This window comes from Tyto alba, unplaced genomic scaffold, assembly GCF_018691265.1.
Source record: "Tyto alba isolate M040663 unplaced genomic scaffold, T.alba_DEE_v4.0 Super-Scaffold_28, whole genome shotgun sequence".
In the NCBI taxonomy this organism is placed as follows: domain Eukaryota; kingdom Metazoa; phylum Chordata; class Aves; order Strigiformes; family Tytonidae; genus Tyto; species Tyto alba.
The window spans coordinates 18,609,381-18,626,720 of NW_024881302.1; the positions used below are offsets into that span (position 1 = coordinate 18,609,381).

The window sequence follows — 17,340 nt, forward strand, 5'->3', positions numbered from 1 at the left end:
GGTCATGTCCCCGTGTCACTCCCCCTGTGCCACAGCTGCTGTTTGCTTTGGCCGCGGCTCTGTGCCCGGCATTGCTTCTCAGGCTCTGGGATTTCTATCCCGAGTGCACGTGCTGCGCCGGGGATGAGCAAAGGTGAAAGCTGGCTGGCTGGGCACCTCTGGCCATGCAGGACTTGTGGCTTGCCTGGATTTCACCCTCTGCTCAGCCCAGGATGGGTCCTGGAGCTCGCCCTGCTGCAGGGGAGGATGCTCAGTAGTCAAACAGCCTGCTGTCTCTCTTGCCCACAGATTTTATTGGTGTGGCTTGGCTTTCTGGCTCATAGGTGAACTAATGAGTGGCAAAGCAATTTTCTCTCTTTTCTTGGTATGTGTAGAGTTGCGTTGTGGGTTTGATTGTGGGTTTTTTGTGTGGTGTGAAACGATGACAGGTCACCATGGCTTATGTGCAGCCTGAGAGCGGCTGAAAGAGGGAGCGGCTGGATGGCTGAGGAAAATGAGCCACCCTGTGTTATACCCAGCTGTTAGGGTAGAAAAATGTTGAAAGAGACTGGGGGGAGGTTGCACGCTGCTGAGGCCTCCCTCTGTGATAGAGCACAAGCAGCAGGGATGGTGATGGAGAGCTGGGCTGCAGCCCCGGGGCAGGGAGAGCCGCGAAGGACGGTGCTAGCCTGGGCTGGGAGAGGCAGTGGCTCGCTCCCCGTGGAACCCCCAGAGTCACCGCCAGACACGTGAACACGACGTGTTTAATGATGATTTTTTCATACTCCAGTACTCATCAGTTGTTACTCCTGCAGTTGTAGAGTCCTGCTGGGCTTTTGGGGGGCTGAGCTGTGTTAGGAGAGGGGACGCTCCCCTTCCCCAGCTGTGCTGAGCTGCAGGAGCAGCGTGCAGTGCCCTGTTTGCTCTGAAGACTGCATCCAGTCTCAGGTCACTGTCATTGCTCTTGGGGAGGGTTGGGGGGGAACAAACAAGCAAACGTATTGTGTGTAACTTGGTAGCCAGGAAGTGAATGGTTTGGGAGTGAATGGCATTTTTATCAGTAGTGATGTTCACGGGTTGTCTTATTGCACAGGGCTGTGTTGATTTACTTGTCCAGTACTGGTTATTGCACTTCATTACTTTCTGGAGGTAATCAGGCCCTGGGGAGGATATTTGCAGTGAGGAGATGGGGTTTTTTTATTTATTTTTTTTTCTTCTTCTCCCCTCGGAGGTGCTCTAATGGAGCTGGGGCTGTCAAACCTGTTATCTTTGAATGCGTTTGTGCCCAAGCAAGGTGGAGGACAGGGGCCCGTCCTGTGTGCTGGCATGCAGCAGAGCACATAGCTGGGGGAGCTCTCGGTTGCTGAAGTAGGCTGGCAGCCATGGCTCCACTTGTGTCTCCTCCTCTCCCTCCGAGCTGCCCCGTGCCTTTGGGATGGATTTCTGTCTCCCAGGAGCCCAGCTGCTTCTCGCAGGCACCGCTCCCCTAGGAGCAAGGTGTCCTTAGCAGCCTGATGAAATGTCCCGTGGTGCTTTCCGTGAGAAGTGAGTTACAGCACTCAAATGGGAAAAACAAATGTCTTTTTTTATTATTTTTTTTTGTTGTTGTTCAGTCTGTGTTTTGGAGCTGGCAGATTAAAGAAGCAGTGTTAATAAAGGTGTCGGGGAAGAACTTTGCTCTGGGTAGTGAGGCTGTTCCCAGCAATGTTTTGCTTAGATAAGCAACTTTATGAAATCAAGGAGGACATATGAAGTTTTGGACTATTAATGCTGGATTTACTCCTAGTGGAGGTCAAAAAAAGATAATTGTGTTTGTGTGTCATTACCCTGCAGTTTTGTACAGCAGCTCCATGGTAAAGGAAGAGCCTGAACAAACAACTGGCAAAGCAGTAAGATGCTTACATTATGGCAGCTGCCTGGTGAGGAAGTTTGTCCTTGCTTTTAATCAGTGATGTTGACCATGTGGGACTGTTTGGGGCTCAGGCTTGGCCTTATCAGCCAGCTAATGCTGTCTGCTGCGGGGCTTGTCAGGAAGCAAGATTTAGAAGCAAAAAAAATGAGACATATACATATGCATATCTCAGTCTTTTTAAATATACATTTTGTGTGTTAAATGTGTTAAAAAGGTCATGAGCTTTCCTCGCGCTTTGGTGCTTTGTTAAGGGGAGCAAGCTTTGGGCGATGGCCCTCTTCTCTGACCTGCAGCAGAGGGGAAAGGACCTTAGCCCGGCGCAGGTGGGAAGTCGGGGCAGGTAATCCTCACCTTGCCACCATGAGCAGCTGCAGAGTGGAGGGAAGAGAGGGCAGCCCTCCTTGCCTGCCAGTCCCTGGGGCACCCACCGCTTCTTTGGGACTGCTCTGGTTTTGGGGGGGAAGCTCCCAGAGGTTTGGGAAGAGGTCCCATAACTTCTTCTTACCAGAGAAATTTCTCTGACACAGCAGAAATAAAAACAAAAGAGCTTTTCTTCAGTGTTTACTTTTATTTTTAGAGGACAATAAGTGAGCAGATCGAGCTGCAGGCGGAAATGGTGTCTCTGAAGTTCAGGCTCCCCCTCCGCCCTCGTCAGGAAGCGCATGCTGCACGTGCGCCCGGCTGGGATGTTTGTAGACAAAGAGTTTCTTGATGTTTTTTTTTTTTTTTTTTCCTCCCCCCTACGGTTCCCTTGCCCATAGGCAAAGAGGATTTGCTTGCTGACATGCTGGAGTCTTGCACGGAGCTGGGCTCTGTGTGCCGGGGGAGCACAGCTGCGCCAAGCTGCTTCTCTTAGCAGCCATTTGCTTTGGGTGGGGGGAGAGCTTCCCGATTTTCTGTTCTCCTGCATCGGGGAATTGAATCATCACTGATGTGGTGCTGGTGGTGATGAGAATGCGGGGCTGAGGTGGCTCGTGGGTCCCTCCATTGGGCCGTCCTTCCTCTGTGCAGCTGACTCTGACGGAGCTTACGCTTCCCAGTTCTGCCGCAGCCTGGCTCAGTGGCCCGTGGGTCCCCCCGCTGCAGAATGCGTACGTAGCCCTGTTTCTTTTGCTCCTTTGCCCTGTGCCCCTTGGGGTGCTGGGGTGTCCCCGGTGAGCCGCGGAGCTCTGCCGCAGCGCGTCGTGGCGATGGGTGTTTGTGCGTGGCTCGTTTGTGCCTGCTCTGGCCAGAAGTCACTGCCTGCCACTGAGATGTCCCTTTTCACCAAAAAGAGACCAAACTGAAGCTTTGTTCTTCTGGTCATGGATATGGCTGGACCCGGGTTTATGCTTGTTGGGCAGATAGCCCATCTGGCTCTGCCAGGACCACGTGCTCCATTGGTGAGCCATGCTCTGCCCTGGGACCTGTGGCTTCCCGGGTGCCTTGTTTGGGGCTGTGTGGGAGTGATGGTGCTTGCTTTCCTCGGTGGTTGTTTTTTTTTTTTCCCCATGTCTGCGGTGTCTCTTCTATTCCTGTGACAAAGGAAGCCGATCTGAAGTAAACCCCAGGCTTCGGGCAGGTCTGCGGTGCCAGATGCCGTAACAATGGGCAGATGCCCCTTTGCAGCAGCCGTGACCGAGCGCAGGGGCCGTGTCCTGCTGTGGTGCTGGGGACACGGCTGTTGCCAGGGCCATGGCTAGGAAGTGGACAGAGAGAATTTGTGTTTGTGCACAAAGCAGCATGCAAAGGCTCTTTCATCCAGTCAGTGACTGTCGGAGCATGGCATGGTCCCTGCTCTGCCATAGTCTGGTCCCCCTGCAGATCTCCAGCTGAGGTCTGCAACCCCTGGAGCCAAGGGTTGAAACCAAAGGGCTGTCTGCCTTTGCGAGGGGGAGGTGGCTATGACTGCTGATTTGGAGCAAAATGGAAGAGGTGCTGCTATTTTGCAGCGATGATGTAGTCCAGCCTCCCTGCATCTGCCCCGGGGTGCGGCTGCTGGGTGCCTGGGATGGCCCGCTCCTTCCCCGCTCTGCGTGGGGAGTGACTGTATCTTGCTCTTAATGAGTTTCCCCTCATCCCCTTGAGTCGGCAGGGAAGGGAGTCGCTTGCTCCTGAGCACTTGCCCATCCTAACAGAGTGAGTGTTTCTCATGGACTTTTTGGCAATCCCAGCTCCCGCTGGGCGACGGCGTGGAGGGGAGACTGGAGAAGAGCCAGGGCTGTGTCCTCCCTGCCATAGCAGGGCTGGAGGGTGGCAGGCAGCCGCTGCCTGCTGCAAACCCTGCTATTGGCTCCTGCCTCTGAGCTCCTCCAAATGCCTTTGCCTCCAAGGGAATGTGGGCTTAATTCCTCTTCTCAGACTCCGGTTTGGGATCCTCTGTGCTGGCACAGCAGGTCCTTCTGGGTCCAGTGCCGCCCCCTCCACTCTTGGGGAGTGTAACCCATAGCAGACCAGCAGCTTCCGCAGACTTTCGATCTCACCCTGAGGAGCAAAGTGCACCCTCTAAGGGAAAAAGTGCTTTAAAAGGCGTGTGTGCATTGCTGTCTGGTTGACATCTTTCTTCTGTGGGTACTAAGGGAGGATGTTGTGTTGTATGGTCCCGGGAGTAGCTGTTTGTGTCCCTCCCTATGGACAAGTGCACCTCTGCTCCCTCTCGGAGCTGGGGGAGACTTTGTAATTGGCAGCAGTCCTCATCTGCCAGGTCCCCACCTCAGTCTGGCCTGTGGCTATGGTAAGAGTTTATGGCATTGCTCTTAATCCCTGTGAGGTTCTCCCGTGAAAGTATTTTGCTTTCCTCCTTGTTTTTCCCAGCTGCCTGCTATTGGAAAGGGTGAGGAGATTTGGCAGCTTGGACAGCCCCTTCAAGGACCGCAGGGCTGTGCAGTGCATGGGACACCAGCGCTGTCCCTGCCCAGGGACATGGGGCTGCTCCCCTGGCTCTTCCAGCAGGAGGGATGGGGTTTCCCCTTGTGCCTGATTTGGCATGAAGCTTTCCTTTCTTACATGGCACCAGCAAGGGGTGGCTGGGGAAGGGGAGCAAGGAGAGCTCGCCCAGTGTGCTGCTGGGGATGGCAAGTCCTGCCCTGCGCTGGCTGGTCCTGGGCGAGCTGGCTGCAGAGGTTGGCATGTGGCTGTTTCTTCCTCCTCCGGTTTGGAAGTTGACATGCAAATGCCTGAGCAGTGAATGCGTAACTTGCTTCCTTTTCATTAAGGTGCTTATTTCATGGCAAATTCAATAGTTAAGGGCACAAAACTCTTTCAGTGGCTATGAATTAAAAGCAAGAGCAGACAAACAAAACCAACTCAAGCTCCCAGGAATTTCTGAATGGTCTGTATTCTTGTCAAAAGGGGATTTTCTTTCCTTTTCTTTGAAGGAACCTCCTGAAGCTGTTTATTTCTGTATTCTTCTTGGCTGTGACCATTTTATGCAAAGAAGTCAAAATCATTAACGTAAAAATGAGCGGTTGCCAGGCCAATGATCCTCACTCTGCCAATATTGCACAAGATTTGGCTAAAAATGTAATGACTTGAAACTGTACGAGCTAAACGCTCTTGAAGAAAAGTGTGACTGTTTCTGTAAGGGGTGCTGGCTGGGCTGCTGGGTGGGTTTGCATCTCTGGCCATTGGTGCTGATATCCTGGTGTATGAAATAAATCCCCTTCTGGGAAGCAGCTGCTGCAAGACCATGGGACCAAACCTGCAATGAGTATCCTTTTGGTCCTGTCTGTGCCTGGAGTGTTTTACCTTGTCTGACTGAACGATTCCCCAGGTCCTGTGACAGTGTTGGGAAAGTGGAAAGAGTAGCTCGGGTTTTGTCACACTGGAGTTTCAGTGCTGTTTAGCTCCTTCCTGCATTGGCAGTGCACTGGCAGCAGAAGGGAGCCTTTCCCAAGGTCTGTTTGTGCTCAAGCACCCTCTCCGTGGAGGGGAGAAGCCTGTTTGCTCTCAGGAGTCAGAAGCGTGAGGGCTCGTAGCTCCATGGATGCACCCTTCTCCAGCTCGTAGAGGATGAGGAGGGTTATCTCTGAGCCCTGGGGACCATGACTGGTCACCGGGCAGCACCTGGATGAGGTCCTGAGAGCCAGGGCCGGAGGTGCTGAAACACAGTCTTGGCAAAATGAGAAGCAGCATCCTGCCACGAGCTCCTTCTGGGCCTGGCCATAGGGAGCAAAAGAGCATTTTCTTTCTGTTTAGTGAGAATTTCGATTGCGTTATCCTGGCAATGGAGATGTGTTGCTGCGGTAAAACCTGGCTTTGCACGGACTGGGGAGGAGGGCCAGGAACTTCTCCTTCCAGCCCCTGGGTGCTACAGTTCCTTATCCACAGCCACACACGGGTTTTGAAGTGTTTAGCACCTGCAGAAGCCTGATATATGGCTCTGGTGTCAGCCCCTCGCCCTGTATGGCTGCGTTAACCATGTGTGTTGCAGTGAGAAGGCGTTTGCGCTCAGATGGGCTCTTCTCGGGGTGCCACTGAGAGGACAGAGGTAACGAGCACAAACTGAAATACAGGGAATTGCGCTTAAACACCAAAAATGCTCTTCTGCTGGACTAGGCTGCCCAGAGTGGTTGTGGAGACTCCAGCCTTGGAGACATTAAAAACTCGAGTACGCATCGTCCTGGGCAGTCTGCTGTAGCTGGCCCTGCTTGAGCAGGGGGTTTGGACTGGGTGATCTTGAGAGGCCCCTGCCACCCTCAGCCATGCTATGATCTTCAGTCCTGAAACACCAGATGAAGATGGTTCCTTTGGCTGCTGGCGTTTAAGGAACATCTCCAGCTGCACTGGCTCTTGCTCGCCTTGGATTCTTAATGTTGGGTAATGAGCTGGAAGATTTGTCCAGTGCTTAAGGGCAAACCCCATTAGCTGTGTCATAAATAAAATTTCCCTGGCATCTTTCTCCACATCAGACACAGTGATTAGAGCATTTACTACTTGGCTGAGGTTGCAGTCTCCAATTTACAAGCAGAAAAATATTTCTAGCTGAAACTGAGGTTTCTAGGCTTCCACCTGACAATTGTCCTGGATTTTGCAAGATTTTATGAGGGTAAATAATTTTTGGCCAGATGCTCTCTGCTACTTTAGCAGCCACAGCTGGAACAGGAGCCAGGGAAAGCAGTTCACTTGATTGTGTGCATTAATATGAATTCAGAGGCGCAGCAGTGGCTCGGTGAGAGCAGGTTTCCTGACTAACAGGTGTGGCTGAGGATGTGGTTCAAATATTTCTTTTGCATGAGTGTCCAGCTCTAGTGAAGCAAAATAATGACTTGCAAATAATGTTCTTTGTCGTGTGTTTTCCCCCAGCAAAATTTGCTTTGAATACAAATGCTGAAGCAGACAGTAGTTAGACAGTGGAGACTGAATCCAGGCAGATATTTGTCTAAATTTCAGTGATGCTGAAGACTGGCAGCCACCTTTTTCTGTCTGTCACAGGGTAAATCTGAAACAGGCAGCTTAGTGATATGCACATTAGGGTTTTAAGGCTAAAAGCAAAGGTGCTCTGAGCTGAAACATGGAAAATGGAGCAATATTGTGATATGGCAGAAAAAGCACTGAGACTCCTCTTTTTAGTGGGGGAGTTTTTACTTTAGTATCCCTCATGGAGGAAGACTTTACGCTAAAGCTTTCTCTCCTGATCGCTTTTTGCCCTTCCCTGTCCTGCCTGTTTTTTGCTATCAGTATGGCTGTGGCCAGCAGCAGTGAGCATCCTGCCAGGCCGGGTGGGCACAGGGCTCACAGCCTGCGGCATGCCACGAGAGGGGTCAGGGGCTGCACTGCAGGAGGGGGTCGTGGCTCCCTCGAGGCTCGCGTGTGCTGTGGGTCCCGGTGCCTTACCTGTTCCCCTTGGATAGCAAAGGCTTCACCCAGTGACAGTGTCTGCTGATGGTCTTACCCCATTTATTCCTTTTCCTTCTCGTTCCCATGTTCTTCTCTGCAGTGGCAGGCTAGCCCAGAGCCAGGAATGCAGGTATACGTGGTGTTTTTTTTTTTTTTTTTTCCCCCCATAGGGTGACTGATCCACACCACTTCCCTGCTCCTGGTGGAGAGTTTCTCTTTCCCCAGTAGTCCACACTTCTGCCTTGGCTTCTGAACGGGGCATCTCATCTCTCTTACCATACCAGCTTTCAGGCTAATGAGAATATGTCCATGTAATAATAAATGAATTATGTGTGGCAGCAAGTAAATGTATTAGGTGTTCTTGCCAAGCCATGCATGTTTACTGAGGTCAGTAGGAAGCACTAATATATTTTGGCTGCTAGTGCCAAATAGAGGGGAGGGAGGGTATGTGAAAGTAAAAGCCCATAGTTCTTGATCACACCTCTACTTTTTACTGCTGAATAAGGAATTAGTGTAATCCATTAGCTAATGTAATCCTGTATCAATGCAGTGACTGATAATCATCTAGAAAGAGGACAGCACATCTGGGTTTAATGTCAAAGGTATCAAGCAAATGAAAAGAAGATTTGCATCCTCACAGTGTGCTCTTACACCAGCGTGCCCAGGCTCATGGCTGCTGAGATCCCTTAAACTGAGCTCATTGCTCAGGCCTGGGATAAGCCAAAGCCGCTGGGTGGAACTGCGCTGGACTAGATGTCTCAGTGGTTCTTAGCGCTGTCTGGCTGGGAAGCACAACCGTGCTGGGGCACGTGGTTGTCCTCCTTTGCAGGGCTCAGGGCATTGCCCTCTTCTTGGTTACGTGCTGATGATACGCCGGGCTCTGTCCGTCTCACTAATGGGCAGGGTCTCCATCTCTCCTCTCCCTTCCAGCGGCGCAGGCTGGCTAGCCATGGTGGAGCGTGGAGGTGTGCACGGCGGCTGCCGGGAGCCCGGGAGGAGCTGCTCTGGACCCTGAGGCCAGGGGCGGGATGGACCTTGTCAAAGGGTGAGTGGGGGCTGTGCCACGCTCCCTGGCTTTCACTCCCTAAAGGCTGGTAGGGGAAGACGTGTGCTGGTGTCTGGGGGAGCTGAGCTGATGCCTGGCCCCCCCGATGTAAGCGTCCGTCATGCAGGATAGCTTTGCTCCGTTTTCATACAGAAACCCCATGGATGAGCAGTAAATGCCACAGCTGAGGGCTTGCAGCCTTTCCCTGTGTTTCACCGTTTTTATACTGCCTGACAAATACCCACTGGGACCAAAGCCAGGCGCAGCACTTGCATGTTGTTGTGGGCGCTGTTGGGAGCGCTGGGCAAGTGTTTTATTTTTTAACTGGAGTAATGCAACATGAACAGTCTAAGGAATGACTAAGGAAGGTATGGATGACAGGGTTTGGACCTGTAGTGAAAGCCTGATACGTGCTGTCAAACCTGACTGTTTCACTGCAACAGTGGTTAAACACATATATTTAATCTCAGTCTATTGTGTCAGCTTTCCAGAGTGAGTGCCGTGTAAAGAAAAAAATTCTTTTTGATCCCCTTTATATTTGGTCTTGTTTTTCTCGTTAAGTTGCAGGGAGGATTTGCCTTTTCAGGGTGGTTCCCCTGGGAAGCATGTGCTGGGCTGTCCTGGCTGCGCAGAAGCCATCAGTGGCTACCGCTAAATGCTTCCCACCTTTAAGATCCGTGCTGAGATCCCTTGGGAGCGATCGCACAGGCGTGGAGGTAAACACAGTGCACGTGCTGGTCTGTGCTGCGGGCACGAGTGAGCATAGGCTTGCTGCAGGCAGGAGGGCTGCTCTCATCCCAGAGCTGGGGAAGGGAGAAAATGGGAGAAAACCAGTTGTCCTCTGGGATTTGTTTTTCTGCATGTGGAAATCATTGCCAGCACGGACATGAAGCTCTGGGAAGGAGCAGGATGGGCCAGGTCCAAGAGCAGAAGTGCAGGCCCTGCTTGGCTTACCCCTGGGGAGGAATGCTTTTGAGCCCTCAGCTCTCTGCTGGTCTGGGGGCAAAAGAAAAACAGGGGTGATAAATGGATTTAAGCTGGGATGGGTCAAACCCCTTTTGGCTCAGTCTTCCCGCTGCTGTGAGTGTGCGTTCGTGGACGGTGCTGCGTGCTGAAGGCCCTTGCGTGAGGGAGGACCTGTGGTGGGACCCCCAGCTTGTCTCAGGAGTGGGGCAGGCAAGAGAAAGGGAGCGTTGGAGACTTCTGCTGTCATCCGCACGTGGATTAGAAACCTCCAGGTGAAAAGCAGCCAAAGCATAGGCTCCAGTCATTGAGCTATCCAGTCTTTTCCCCAAAGCTAACTTTGCCTGCACAGATACAAAGGCCGGTTTGTCTCCCCGCCTTGGCAGGGCTCGCCATCAGCTAACGTTGTCTTTGTCTGCCACAGGCTCATGGAGCTGCAGATGGGCTGGAGCGAGCAGCCTCTCAATGCCGAGATTGTTTGCGGCTGCCCCCACCTCGCCTGGGGGACAGGCAGGGTGTGCTTGCTGTGCCCCCCCCCCCCCTTCCCCAGCTGCCTTGCTGGTGCCTCGGGCTGCTCTGGGGTCCCCAGCACCCCCAGGAGCCAGGCAGTGCCCTCGCAGCACAGAGCTGTTGTGACGAGCCCAGTCCCGTTGTCCCCAGGAGTCCCCTTGCTCCCAGAGGGAGCTATCTCCTGAGTGTCTGCCTGCTCAGAGCGGGGAGGAGGATTCATCCGAAGGGCACGTGGTCCTGGTCGGATGGAGATGCACAGACCTCAGCCCTTGCCATGGGCACTTCGGCCGCGTGGGTGAGAGAAAGGGGTGCTGGATATCCACACCCCAAATAGGCTTCGGTGCTCTTGCCGTGGGACAGAGGGATGGAGCCTCTCAGGGCGAGCGTGTAGCCCACCAGGGAGAGGGCCTAACCCTCTGCACCACTGCTCCCTAACTCCCTGCCCTCCCCTGGACTCTGTCCATGTCTGTCTTAAAGTGCAGAAGGAGAAGTTGGAAAAACCAACCTATGAGTAGTAAAGGGATGAGCTGGAGCTGGGCCGGGAGCTTGGTGGCAGATGCAGTAACTGCGTGCAGTCTGCTCTTTGAATGCAGGTATGGACTGCAGGGTGCCTAGCAGGTTAAACTGAAGGACGAAATAAGGTGGTGTGATGTTGGGGAGAGCAGCTGAGCCTGGGGAGGACGTGGTTTTTGTGGCTGATGCAAGAAGAGGTCGCACAAAGCAGAGTAGGAGGTGGGTGCAGCATGGGCTGTTTCCCATGCCTGATTCCTGCCACCCTCCCTCTTCGTGTCTGGTTGTGAATGCCTCCTTAGGACTGGACCTGCTGCCCAGGGATTGTAGTGATGGTGGTCGGGGTTGATTTAACATGGGTGAGCAAAGGGAAGAACAGGTTTCTGTGGCGTCTCTCCACCCCAGGCTCTTGCCAGGACTCTCGTCCCTCTGTGTTTACTTCCTGCACATCCCGGCTGCTTGGGGACGGCCGGGGACGTTCGGCTGCCATCACTAGTCTCCTCTGCCCCTTCTTCCTGGGATTTCTGGCTGAACTCTTTCCCTGAGATGTGGGAAACTGCGAGGGCTGTGCTGTCTCTGATCCACCCGCTCAGCCCCGCCGCTTCCCAGGTGGGGGTGGGAGGAGAGGAGGGGAGGGCAGCACGGTGGGGAGTAGTGGGGTCAGGAGACGGGGGCTGCGGTGGGTCGGGTCCCCGCGGGATGGTGGGTCGGGTCCCCGTGGTGTGTGGGGTGGGGGACGCGAGAGGGCAGTGCGGCACTGCGGCTCGCTTGGTGCCAGCACTCGCGGGAGCGGGGTGCGCCGCTGGTACCCCCTCACCTGCTCTGCTCGACCCTCCCGCCCTGTCCCGACCCCCCCGTACCTTCCTTACACTCCAGCTCTGTGTGCTCTTCCCACAGCCCCAGATCTTTCTGGGTGGCCAAATACCCGTCTCAGTGAAAATTCATATTCTTAAGCCAATAATTACTTATTTTTAAAGGGAGGACAGACCTCGCGCTTTGCAAGCATCAGAAACAGCTTTTACCAAAGGGAGCATCTGACACCCAGAGTCTTGCAGTAGCTGCTTCTCTCTTGGCAGGGTACCACGGCTGGGAACCTGCCTGCCCCTTGTGCTGCTGGGCACAGTGACAAGACAGTACTGCACGAGTGGGCTGAGAGGGGCTTTATGGACGGCTGCCTTTGCTTGCCGGTGCTGTGAAATGTGACGCCTCCTGCGTGCTTCATCCCTGGCTTACAGCTTTGGGAAGAGGGAAAAAAAACCCTCTGCAGAAGATGGTGGTTAAGACGTCAAAGGCATTGGAGCGGGAGGGATGTAACAAATATAAGGTGCTATCCTCTCTGCTTTGGAAAATGAGCCATGTGAGATAGAGATGCTTTGCACAGGAATTTGCTCTTTGGCAATGTGGGAAGGCAGCTGTGGTGCTAGCCCTTGTCAGGATGACAAGGTGAGATTCTCATCCAAGTGCTTGCTTTGGAGGTGCTGGGCAAGGCAGAGCAGGGTGCTAATCCCTTGGGAAATGAAGAGCTGTCAGGAGACAGAGCCCTAAGGCTCTTTTTTTATTTTTTTTTTTATTTTATCTTATTTTTATTTATTTATTTTTTTTTTCCCCCTACCCATCCTCATAGTTCTGACCTAGAAATTCCCCACTTCATTTGCTGAGCTGGCTTAGTTAAAGACTTGACTAATTTCTGAGGGATTAATTATTCAGTGACTGTGGGGAGGGAGGGTAATGTCTGCTCCCAACTCTGCAAGGCGGTGCCTGCTGGCACATGTGCTGCGCAGGTCCCTATCGGGGAGCACATCATGATGCATTTCTGTGTGCCGCTCTGGTCCTTTGCTTGTTTTCACTCTGTTTAAGCAGGAAACCGACTTCTGGCCTCGTGGTCTTCAGTGACACGTTTTAAGCTTGTGCTGCTGTTCTTCCTGGAAATCCCTGTGGCTAATGTCCCCGAGGCCCCGTGTCAGCCACACCGTTGCTCAGCCTCCCTGTTCGGGGTGGGCACCTCCGCCTTGGCCAGGGCTTTCCTGGAGGGTCCTGGCCGCCGAGGTCTCCAGAGCCCCATGCAGAAGGGCTGCCAGCAGATGATGATCTGCAGGGACCTGGTGATAGTGCTGGGGCTTGCGGGATCCTTGGCTTCTGTCCCTGTGGGTGGGATGCTGCTGGCCCTCCCTGCAGCCGTGCCCGTGGCCTGCACACTGGCCCATCTGGGGCCACTTTGGAGGGAGGGTACAACAACCTGCAGTTTGGGTAGTACTTGCCTCCTTTAAAGCCATGCTACTGTGCTCAGGATAATTGCTCAGATGTGCAGTGAAAGCAACTGTTTTTCAGGTTGCAAATAGCTACATGCCCTGGAGAGTGTATAAAGGAATATATTTCCTTGATCTCCACAGGCTCTTGATGTGCTGATGAAAGCAGATTCCATGTTTAACAGCAACGTAAGGGCAGGTTGGCAGTTTCTTTCCTTTACGTGCTTCCCTGCTTTCCTGATGGTGTTTTAGGAGGAAACGCAGATAAGAGGCTGTCAGCAGCAGCAGCAGCCGGGGTGTCTCAGTGCAGCTGGTGCTTTTGGACCCAAGCTGCGTGGCTGTGGGCTCAGATGCTTGGCCCTTCGCTGCAGGTGGGGGTGCAACTCGCAGGACTGGCTGCAGCTCTGCCATAAAGCGCCTGGAGTGAACGCGTGTTCTTCGGGCAAGTGCTTTCGCAGAGTGATTTTGCTGCTGTATGTTCTTCTGCATAAGGGGTTTTGGCAGGAGGCAGTATTTGTCCTGGACATCTTCCTACCTGCGGCAGGCACAGCTGTGCCAGGAGGAGCCTGGGCCACTGGTGGGGTCCTGTAAACCTGCTTTTTAGAAGGCAATACCTGAAACTTTTGTTTCGCTGACCTGTTGTGAACTGGCAGGTTTGCTGGTAGTGACCATAATGCTTTTTCCTTGTGTTTTGGCATAATCATTGCAATAAACATCAAATTATTTCATTAATAACCTGCAAATAGCTGCTCACCAGCTGAGCTGTGGGACCTGTCTGCGTGCTCACTCCTAGACTGAAGGGAGCGGCCAAAAAGCGCCAGTGTTCAAAGCTGACACATTTAGCTGATAAATACCATGGGCAGAGCAGAAGCGTGCAGCTGCTGGTGCTGGCTTGCTGAACTGCAGTGACCTGGCTGCTGTCGCTCACCCCCAAAATCGGCTGTTTCCACAGGGCACCTGGGCAGAATGCTGCTCGGTGGGGCAGCCACTACGGCGTTGGAGAGGCAGTCTCTGGAACCACAACTGCTGCTCATAGCAGAAACGCGTGGGGGCTGAGGAAAGCTCTGCTTGTAGCAGCCTTCTGTGAGCTTTGCAGGTGCTGGGTGGGGAAACTAGGGGATGTTGGTAAGAGCTGCTATTGCCCTGCTCCCCCAAAGGTCCAGCTCAAGTGCAGTGTTGCGCAGACCGCCCGTGTCTCCTGCATGAAGTGTGAGTTGGCATTTCAAACCAAGTCATCTTCTCAGGCAGTCTGAAGGCATATGTGTTTTCCAACTTTTCTCAGCATTGGTGTTTGGAAATCTGTGGGCATCCTTGCTTTGATCGGAGCAACTATGAATTTTACCTTTTACTTCCATCTGTGAGTCTGCCTTCAGCTGGGTCCTGCAGGAGCTTGTACGCAAGCTCCTGAGCCATGAGGTGTTTAAAGCAGGTGAAGAAGGGTTGGGAGAGCATGTGGGTGGCTCAGCTTCACCCAGCAATGGCAAGCTGGGAAGATCATCATCAGGGTCATGGCAGGGAAAATGAGCAGAGAATGGTCCACGAAGCAGGACCCTACTGGTGCAACACCTTTGTCATAGATCAGCACACAGAACTGTCGTGGAAACTTTTCTGATTTAATGCACTGTTGTGTGTACCTTACAGTGCACGTGCCAGGCTGCTGGGCTGCGTTTATGGAATTGAGATGTTCCTGGATCCAGGCTGAGACTGTGGAATGACCTTTCCAGGGAACAGAGCACTACGGCAGTGAAGGTGTTGGGGGGAGTTGCTTCAAGCAGCTTTCTTCATGGCGCATGGAGCACGTGGGAAGCAAACCCCACCAAAAAGGTTCACTGGAGTGGGGTGTTATCCTACACGTGTCCATGCTTGCTGGGGGAGGATGAGGGAGCTGTGCAGAGACATGCCCGTCACCTGCCCTGTGTGTTTGGGAAGGTGCCTGGATCTCTGTGGCGTGGAGCCCAGCACAGCATCCAAACCAATGGGTTCCCTTGGAAAGGAGTGGGAATTGGCAGCTGTGAGTCCAGAGAGCAGCACAGCAGTGCCAGGCATGCAGGTGGCTGCCTTTCATTGCTAACGTGTGGGTCATGCTCAGGACCTGGGAACTGCCTGTGGTCTGTGCTGAACAAGTTCAGGGGTCTCAGCTTGGGTTCCCTGGGAAAACTATCTCCAGGTGCATCTTGCTGTATGGAGGGGTTTGCTATACGAAAGGGCTCTGCGGGTACTAATGCAAGATCTGCTATGCAAACTCTTTCCCTGCATCTGTTTCCTTTGGTCAAGTCTAATGTCTGACTGATCAGGCTCCATTGTGGTGAAGCTGCTGAACACTCTGAGGGGATGTCAGAGCTGAATTTAATGTAGCCAGTGCTTCTGTCTGCAGCTCAGCGCTGCTGTTTAGAAAAGAGGTACTTGCTACACCCCGAATAGTGCTGTGTTAAACTGTGATTATCGCCCAAAAGTAATAAGATGCTTTAGCATATGGTGTTCCTGTTGCTGTGACAGCCTGCTCTCCTTGGTCCCGTTGACCCTGGCTGAGGGAGCCGGGGGTAATTCCTGCTTGTGTATCAGGAGAAGCACTAGCTAATAATTCCCGAAGTGCCAAGGTGCTGCCACCTCGGTGGGGGGGAACAGGGACTGGCATGTCCCTCACTCTTTTTCTGGAAAGCAAGACCCTGTGAGGTGTCGAAGGTCCCTTGGTGCTCCCAGCCCGGGGCTGTTTGCCCTGCTCTGGTGGCCTTGCCAGCCCCTGGATGCCAGCAGGAACAGCAAGAGATTGCTGCCAAGTGTTGTTTTACTTCCCTGGGAAGCAGGGGCTGTCTCGCTCTCCGCAGGCACTGTATGTCTGTGTCTGCACATTTGCTTTACTGCTAATAGAGCTGCTGCTTTACCCATTGGTTCCTGTATCCAGAAAGGGCTCACGAGAGCAACTGCAGCTTTCCCTTTGCTCTACAGAGCCTATTTAGTTTGCAAGTATTGCTGCAATGATTGCTGGATTTCATCAGATGAGAGGCACATCTTTCTTAATAGCCTGTGTAATTTCTTCCAGAGGGACACATTGCATTAAATCTTTAATCCAGCAAGCTGCTAAGGGAGGACACTCAGACTCTATGCATTTGCTATTGATCTCTTACACAGCCCTAATGCTACCCCAGGGGCTTTACCCTTTGGAGTAGCTGGAGCTGGTGCAGTCAGAGCCTTTGGAGGGAAGCTGGGGTGGCAAAGGGCTGCGTTGCTCCTCTGCTTTCTCCCTGTCCTTTGCTGTAATGCCACATCCACTGTGTGCCGGGGAAGGCAGGTTCCCCTTTGTACTGTGTGTACTTGGGTCTCATCAGCTGGGGCCTGTGCGGTGTGAAATAAACTGCGTAGGAATTGAAATGTGGTGTTGCAGGGCTGCTACCAACAACCCTGTGCCAGCAGGTCACTTCTGCCTTGGATTTCTTGTCTTCCCATCCTCAAAAATCCCTGCTTGCCCCATTTTCTTAAGAGTTTCAGGGTTGCTGACTGTCATTTTGGATAGTTTTTTTAATAAAAGGTCTTTTGAAAATCAGTTGGTGCATTGCTGACCCTGATGCTGCCTGCACTGCTCCCTGGGCAGGGGAGGGAGAGGGCTGTGCTGATCCAGCTCCCACTGCCCCATCCTACTTACACTGAATTGACTTTCAGTTGGCTTTCAGCTGCATGCTCTTGCTTGCTCTGACCTTTTCTTCCTTCCTTTCCCCTGCTTTCTGTCCTCACAGCCTTCTCTGCAAGGCAGGAGTAATTTGGGAGGAAAGCCTTGTTCGTTTTTCATGCTCAACCACCAAGTGCAGCTGTTGACTGTGCTAGCAATTGCCTTTGACTTACATTTACAGAGACAGTGACCTGTAAAAGAGTAAATCAAAGACCTGAAGCTAGTGCCTGGGATGTATCTTAATATGGTATAATCTCCCCTTCTGTTCCTCTGCAAATAGTAGGCAGATAACAAAGGCACAGCTGCAAATTGGGCAGAGTTCAGCCACAGGATGCAGTTTACCTGAGAAGAGGGGGTTGAACGTGGCTGGGATATCTTCAGACTTGGGAGGCTGGATGAAGGTACATTAAGCCTGGACTTGCACTTAGCTTCTGTAGTTCTGCATGAGGCGTGCCTGTTGATGAAGAAGATGGTTTGCATCTTCATTTTATTTATTTTTTATTTTCTTGTTATCTGCCTTTATTTCCATCTTGATGCCTTGAAATAGATCTTAGTTCTCAGCATCTCTGTGTGCTTATATGGCTGGGCTCTCGGGATGCCAAGACCTAGTCCGGGGCCAGTAGAGCCCCATCTCTTATTCTGCTCCAGGGCTGAACTCACTGCCCACTGAGGTGATCTGAAGAGATTTGGGCCG

The 17,340-nt window shown here is 52.7% G+C and overlaps 1 protein-coding gene across 6 annotated transcripts in view; it reads left to right on the forward strand.

Moving 5' to 3' along the window:
• Positions 1 to 17,340, forward strand: part of LOC116964400 (ankyrin repeat and fibronectin type-III domain-containing protein 1-like) — a 259,270-nt gene that overhangs the window by 25,186 nt on the left and 216,744 nt on the right. For 3 of the 6 annotated variants that reach the window (XM_033003974.2, XM_033003975.2, XM_033003977.2), the window contains one exon: positions 8,639 to 8,753. The exons of 1 other annotated variant lie outside the window; for it this stretch is intronic. In XM_033003974.2, the coding sequence (XP_032859865.1) occupies positions 8,737 to 8,753 (17 nt within the window). In that variant the 5' untranslated portion in view covers positions 8,639 to 8,736. Of the gene's footprint in view, positions 1 to 2,767; positions 2,983 to 8,638; positions 8,754 to 17,340 lie in introns of those variants that run through there. 2 more of the 6 variants (XM_033003976.2, XM_033003983.2) reach the window with 2 other exon arrangements.